Source organism: Dermacentor variabilis, chromosome 1 (genome assembly GCF_050947875.1).
Source record: "Dermacentor variabilis isolate Ectoservices chromosome 1, ASM5094787v1, whole genome shotgun sequence".
Taxonomy (NCBI): Eukaryota; Metazoa; Arthropoda; class Arachnida; order Ixodida; family Ixodidae; genus Dermacentor; species Dermacentor variabilis.
In genome coordinates, this window is record NC_134568.1 from 136,152,617 (window position 1) to 136,160,051 (window position 7,435).

General features: G+C 46.0%; 1 protein-coding gene across 1 annotated transcript; it reads right to left on the reverse strand.

Annotated features, from left to right (window-relative positions):
• Positions 1 to 725: 725 nt before the first annotated feature.
• LOC142585035 (antimicrobial peptide microplusin-like) lies at positions 726 to 6,002 on the reverse strand. The gene is made up of 5 exons (XM_075695481.1): positions 5,862 to 6,002; positions 4,927 to 4,988; positions 3,420 to 3,509; positions 2,335 to 2,361; positions 726 to 957 (listed from the first exon to the last, which is right to left on the reverse strand). The coding sequence occupies exons 1-5, from the start codon at positions 5,938 to 5,940 to the stop codon at positions 883 to 885; spliced, it is 333 nt and encodes a 110-aa protein (XP_075551596.1). The 5' UTR covers positions 5,941 to 6,002; the 3' UTR covers positions 726 to 882.
• Between the last annotated feature and the right edge of the window lie 1,433 nt (positions 6,003 to 7,435).

Consider the following 7,435-nt stretch of genomic DNA (forward strand, 5'->3'; position numbering starts at 1 on the left):
AAATCCGGATATCCAGTGTACCAGCAATGTACGCAGTCGTCGAACAGCACCAACTCTTACGCAACGGTCACAAGCATACCCGATTTACGAATTTATGCTCAACAAAAACGCTACTCTTTTTTTCTCTTATTTCTGTTTTGCTATGCTTCGGAAAGCTTGAAAGTGACTGTTTCTGGCTGCAGCCGTGGGCCATTTCTCTGAAGTTCCCGAGTACATCTATCGTACTCTAAGAAATATAATATATAGAGGCGAATATATTTTTTGTGCTTGCACCTGTTACATGAAAAAAAAAGAACCAATGAAAGTGTAACAAGAATAAAATACTTCACAGGAACTCTCTATAGGCAACGAAATCTCGCCACGTAGGCGTTTTTGCTCTACCTAGAAGCAACCGCGATTGCCTATAGCCGACTATGAAATTTCGCGACGTCAAGTGTAACGTCCTAGACGCTGCTTAGCAGTGGTAATTACGTGAATACTTTTTGCTTCTTCGTGTATCAGGAATTTATCGACTCCGATGCGAAGGCAGTTGCTGCACTGCTGGATGCCGGCGCCTGCCTTACGACCGCCGCCAATGACTAGACTGGCTAGATAATACCGAACGCAACGTTTCGCTTGGCGCGGTTGTCGTAGTATGACCATAGCGTGTCGCGCCAAGAATTGCTAGTGGTATTGGAGAGCGCATTGCGACATAGGTTTACGAGATTAAACCAGGTTTAGGCTAATGAATCAGCAAGCAGTTTATTATTCTTTGTGCTTCACAAGCAGAAGAGCGTCATTCCAAGTCGTATTCAAGGGATTTAAACAAAAGAAACTTGTCCCACGCTTTTCAGAATGGGAGGGCAAAGTGCTCAGGTGGGTGCTGTGCCCAGCCGCGGGCACTTAATGGCCATGGCCGTGGGGAACGTCAGGGTCGCATGCAGTGGCCGCATCGTGGATGTCCTTGATCTGCTCCTTCTGCAAAGACCGCGAAGTTGGGAACATTATGGTGATAGCAATCATATGGACACTCCAAGCGAATTTTTGCTGACCTAGTCGCCGTCGCCGTCAGCGTCGCCGTGAGGCTCCGTATATATTTTGGTATCAGTATGTTTTATGCCATGCCGTGCTGTATGACGTGCGGTGTATGCGGGTTATATCGCCACACCATTTTATCACTGAAGCTGCTCATCCCAGGTCTTACATTCTCGACAAAATTATTCCTTGGAATTTTGAGAATGACAGCCCACAAACAAATGTCATGAAGCCAAAGACCGATAGCGCATGCCTTTTATCTGAAATGTTCTCAGACCTAAATATTAAAAGTGCGAAACAATAACAGAGCCAAAGTCTGAAAATTATGTAATTTTATTCGCGTGGCTGTGCACTAGCTCCTTGATCGGCCCAGGAAAGAGGTTTGCAACATACCCGATACGGAAAGATGGTGGTAAAATCGCTAAGAAAGACGTCGGCTTTGATTAACAAACATAAATGAAATGGTCCGATGGCAGGTTTCAAACAGAGGACCCCTATCACAACAGCTCGTTTTTAATTAGTCAGCTCACGTTTACTTTAATTCATATTGCCACTGCAGCTAAGAGTCGCGCACTTCGCGTAATATTCTAATATGTTGCTTCGCCCTTGTGGCGAAATTAGGATTTTTATCGTTTTGAGTAAAAACAGGACATCAGATCCCGTCGCACACATTCTGGCATTAACACTGAAATTATTGTGTCACTGTTATTGTCAAGTGGTGCCTACGTAACGTATACGTCCTATACCCACCGCAGCGACTCGGTGGCTGTGACGTGTTCAGCTGCTGAACACAAGGTCGAGGGTTTAGAGCCCGCCGCCGAGGTTTGAACCCGACCTAGCCTATCTGCAGGGCTTTCCTTTCCTGTTTGCTCAAAGAATAATTATCGCATTTATTATTAGGATTCGGTAACTATTTGAGTTGTCTCCAATTGCGTCGCTTGTTTTCGTTTTACACGTCCAGTGACGCGGCGAAATGAAATGTCCCTTCCTCTCACATTTCCCTCCTTTGTGCGTTTCCATCTTTTTTTTTTCTCGTTCTCTGATGGAGGCAGTGGGCTCCCTTCCATTGACATTGCCCTAAGTCAGGGCTTCTTAATGCCAGCACCCTAAAATCAAAGCCGAAAGATTGAACCTGCAGCGCAAATCGGCACAAGCATGCGTATATTACTTGCTCGGGATTATTTAGTTATAGTTAACACTGTTGTCACAGAAACATTATGGCTCGTAAAGTGTAAAAAAGAAGAGGAAAATAGTGGAAGAAGGAGACGTAAAGTTCGCTCTGGGCGACAGACGCACAAAATTGAGAAGACATGCACTTACGGTGAAGTACTTTGCCATAGCTCCCTCCTGTATTGTAAAAAGAGAAAACGAGAATATATATATATGGGCTAAATTATGGCACATTTTATTCACGTTTCCTTAAAATTCTAGCACTTTTAACAAATTTTATTTCATAATTATGCAATCTGCAAAACATCAGAGCCCGTATTCGCAAAACGCTTTTTCGGTGGAAATGTAGTCAGTGGAGGCATCCGGCCAGTGGCAAAAATTACTTACGAACGAGAAGATTTATGAATGTGGCTCCTCGGTCACTATCCACAAAAATTCTCATTCCTAAGTGACTTCACAGCGCTGATGGCGTCTCGTTACAAAGCGGATCGCTACATAGACTGAAGAGTGTTCGAAAGCCTGCCAACGAGGAAAAATTCCTTACAAAAGAAGGTTTAGAATGCGGGCATTAATTCAGTGCATGAAAACTCGGTAGCATGTGAAGTTCTTGAATATCTCATTACATAATAAGAACAACTCAGTACATAACACAGAACAAGATAATGGAAGACGAAGTCATTTAGTCACGATTCGCTCATTGATATGCCACAGCTGGAGAGTGCAAAATAAGATTATTTAACGTTATTCAACTTGTGTGTAAGTGTTATTTCTTGATTAAAAACTTGATTAAAGTGTTATTTCTTGATCGTAAAAACTCGCCCACATGTCTACCTTGCCAAGGTCCAGAATGATGCTAACTTTGCTAACTTCGTTTTTCATGTAGCTCCAGCGCCTTAGTACTAGTGTACCATTTGAGCGTAATCAACATTTTCAAACACCCTCTCGGTACATACCTTGATGTATCAGTGCACAGCGATGCATGTTTTTGTCATATTACCACAGAGTATTTATCATTCTGATACGTGTATTTCTTGGCAATGGCTCCTGAATTGAGAATAAATTAACTTAATTTTTCATATTTCATCATTACGAACTCAGCTCTCTCTTTAGACTTCTATTTGTGGCACTGTACTCTTTCTTTATTGTTAGGATAACTTGGAAAGGCGTATGTAGATGCCCTTAGTAAGGATTTGAGGATCCTCACTGAAAGAAGCATCACTGAAAGAAACACGCACCAGGTCGTTTCCTTCGCACATCTTTCGCATGGCACAAGCACGGTCAGCGCAGCCCAGTTGCTGCACCGCATTGTCAAAGGCGGCGTTGGTCTGAAAAATAGCACAGGTACAGCTGAACAAACGAAGTCTTGAAGGCCATCTAGCATGACTCTCAAAGTGACTGAGTACCACCAGTACGATGTCGGGCCACACAATTAGTTATACCGGCCGTCGTAAGTTATTGAACCGCATTCAGCGCCAGTGAAAAAATGAATCTTCTGAAACTCCTCGTCAGGCTGACAGTGCACTGACGTTCTCGTACTGAAGGCACAGGCCTCACATACCGCATCTAAATTGTAGGCACAGATGCATGCAAATAAATTTTGTTATCTTGCCAGCGCAGCGAAAAACATTTCTCCGCAATTAGCCATCAATGCCAGGACACTGCGCTTTCACGAGGATTTCGAGGAAATGTTAAACAATTTTGTCAGCAAGGCGATCTGCATTTAGATAGAAGCAACGTCAGAAAAAGAGTGCCAGGCACCACCGAAGGCGTGACGTATGGTCTATAGCTAACCTGCTTCATTCCTGGATGACCCTCACAATGCGAAAGCAGCGCTTTCGAGACTTTGTTCGAAGTTTTATCTGCAACGTGATGTTTAGTTTTTCACCGAATTATTAATTAGCAAGGAAACGGGAAAAAAACGCGGCATACTGGCGACTCCTTACCCATGCTCGTTGTCGCGCTGCTGACATTTGGTGTCTGCTGCCCGCGCTTTCGCAGGGCCGAATGTACAAAGCTCTGCTTGTATTGAACAACGTCGTGATTACGAAATAACATAGGTGTTTCCATGGGGAGTCACTAATTTTTTCAGTATTTGATGTTGGATTTAAAACCACAGGCATTTGACCTCTTTCTGTCGTTGTCCATTCCTGAATTCTGGTAATTCTCTCATCACAGCAGGAGCGCTAAACTTCCCGCCCTTGACGGGAAAAGGAGCGTTAACAGCGACATCTTCTAATGAATTACCCATGTGATTCCAAGTTTCGGGTTGACGTACTTGTAACGCAACTGGGCGCCTTCGCTATATTAATCTCGAGGCACGCACCTACCAGTGCGTTTTGCTGAACTCCGTCTGCGCTTGCGTTACTGGGAACACCAGGCCGACTGCTACTACTCTTAAATTATTTATGCAATGGCTAAATATATCAGACTGATAGTTACGTGTTGATATTTACGTATCCACGTAAATGAATAATACACATTTGCGTTCGTACAGAACAAAATGTATGTGGCGCAGTCTAGCTTACTGTATAAGCTGCTGTTTACATTAAACATTCTTATTTTTATGCCGAACAGGGCGCGTTCATCAGTAATTGCAGATTGTCAAAGAGAGTATCGAGACGTTATAAGCTTCGGTGATTTGCACTGGCAGTCATTTATGGTGTCCGTCTTCCCGTATGAGGCTTTGGCCGCCAAAGTGTATATCCAAGTCTACAGGAACAAAAACCACTTAAGCAATCTTACCGCCGGGGGAATCTTCTGCCTGATGCATTCGAGCTCCGTCACCAACACAGCGTCGCTCTTCTCTGCAACAAGAAGAAAAGAAAAAGATATGCAGGTACAACGCACATGTTGGAGTCCATATGAAGCCAGCTTAGCTGAGCACAAGGATAAGGTCGAAAGATATAAAGCAAAGAGACGTATCAAGCCAGTGTACACGCTGTGGCTGTGTTTCATTGTATGAGAAGGGCAGCATTAGAGGTAGGGTGAAGGAACAACTCACGAGAGATAATTGAAGCAGATTCTGCTAGACTGAGTAGCAGAGCACTGTGTCAGTGCCATCTCCATTTCCTTAGTTGGCAAAAAAAAATGGCTTTTCTGCGCAAGCGTTAAGAATGCTGTATTATTTCCTGTTCTTCTTTTTTCATCTTGTATGTCATCTGCCTACAGCTATGTATGGGCTATGCAAATAAATCAGTTGGAAGTTAGCGCCCTTTAGCGCTCATTAGAGTTGAGAGGTGCAATGGTAGGTTGCACTCACAAGTGCTGAACGCACCACAAGGTTGCTGGTTGCGCGATAAGACTGCGCGAACATTGGCCGTTTTAACGGGCTTTGTGTTTCATGCGGACGCATCTGTTGACAGCTATCTCCAATAAATAATAAATTAAGTTCAGAAGTGCGGTAAGTTGTTAACCGTCGCACGGACGCTTCCGGATGCTCAAACGAAAAAAGCCGGGAGGATTATGAATCAGCCACTTCATCGTTCGACTGTAGTATGCAAATTTTTACATATTTATATGTGAGCGCATGGGCTATTTACATTTATACTAAGGATAGACGCAAATAAACAAATTTTAGCACTAGTAGGGAGACATTTTGCAGAGTTTAGGAAGAGCACGAGCGAGTCAACAGTCGCCTGTACCGACTCGTGGAAGACGAAAGCCTCTGCCGAACTTACTGCAAAGCTCCAGGTGATGAGCCGAAGTTGAAGCCACGAGGGCGACCACGAGCAGGCAGGATACGAAGACAGCCTTCATGTTGAGTGATCAACTAGGTAGTTGCTTACCGCTCTTTCAAGACAGATAGGAGAGATACTGAGAGCGCATGGCGCCGCGAATCTCTTATATACCCACTGGCGGTACGTGTGTCACACATCGACGCAATAACATAAACACAGCGGAAGAGAAGCGGGTGGGAAGGGGGGGGGGGGGGTGAAGAAGGAAAAAACTAACAAAGATAAGGTCGCAGCAGTGTACTCAAAGAAGACCGGGCCCTCATTGGTCGAACCGTGGCGAGACTCGCCGTTCCGACTCTCCATTGGCCCTCCCCGTAACCATCACCTCGACTACCACAACGCACATGCGATTTCTGCACGCGCTGCTGTCACGAGCCCCGCTTAGTCAGCGTCCGCGCGCGCGCACCCCGCTCGTGGTCGAGTCGAGGGAGGCGAGCCCCCGGTGGGGCGAAATTCAAGGCCGGCTTCGCGCGCTCCCGCTACGCGGTGCGGAAAAGGACGCGGAGGAGCCAAAAAGAAAACACGCCGTTGCGCGAGGCGCTGCAACCAAGTGCCGAAGAGACGTGCCCTGTCGTGGGCTTCCATTCTTTCTTTTTTCGGCGTTACTCGTGCGCCTGATGTCAGCTACGCGGTTTCGGAGCTTTACGCATAGCGAGCAGAATAGACGCGCTGAACGAGGAAATGCAAGCGATGGAAGACTTGGCCGTCGGGGGTTGCAAGACGCGAGAAATTGCATTTTATTGTTCCGTCGACGGGGGGCCGTGAGAAATGCGGTTTTTTTTTCTAGCTCCCTCTGTGGTCGTTTTGGTTTCGTGGATGCGCGAGTGCGTCTGTGCGTGCGCGCGCAGCGGCTGCCGAGGCAGGTGCTCGTTAAGAGGCGTCGTAAGCGGGCCCCGCGTTGACTGCTTTAAATAAAGAAACGACGCGTCCCGACGAAAGCGACGATCGATGGACGAATGCCCGGAAATGGTCTTCACCAGCGCTCGTGACCACCGAGTGCCTTGGCTCCACTGCCCACCTTTCGAATGAAATGCCTTCTGACATTGTGCCAAGTGTTAACTTGGCGCGGGAAAATGCTCTTGCGTCTAGACGGACGATTTTAGGTCGTTGCGTAGTGGGCGTTGCTGCGATTTTTCTTCCGCGAACGTCAACAAGTGCGAGTCTTTGCGTCGCGCGCCTCACTTCGCAAATGGCGGCACCCGAAATTTAATTTGACATCAATTCGGGCATGAGATTCGACCTTTTGCTTGTCAGACGAAGCATTACCGTGATGGGCGAGGTATATGTTATATATTTCGGTGGCAAGATTCGTGCATCACCCAGACTGTAATCTTTCTTGTTCAATAACTTCTGGCTCGTTACAAAGCGCCGAGCTTCATCGAGTCCCGTTGGCAAGCAATGCTAGAGCGCTTCCTGTACACTTGCGCACCTTTCGTCGTTCCGACTATAACGTTCGTACTAGTCGTCCTCATTTAGGTATACTATAGAAATATCGTTATTTAGACTGCCAACAAAGA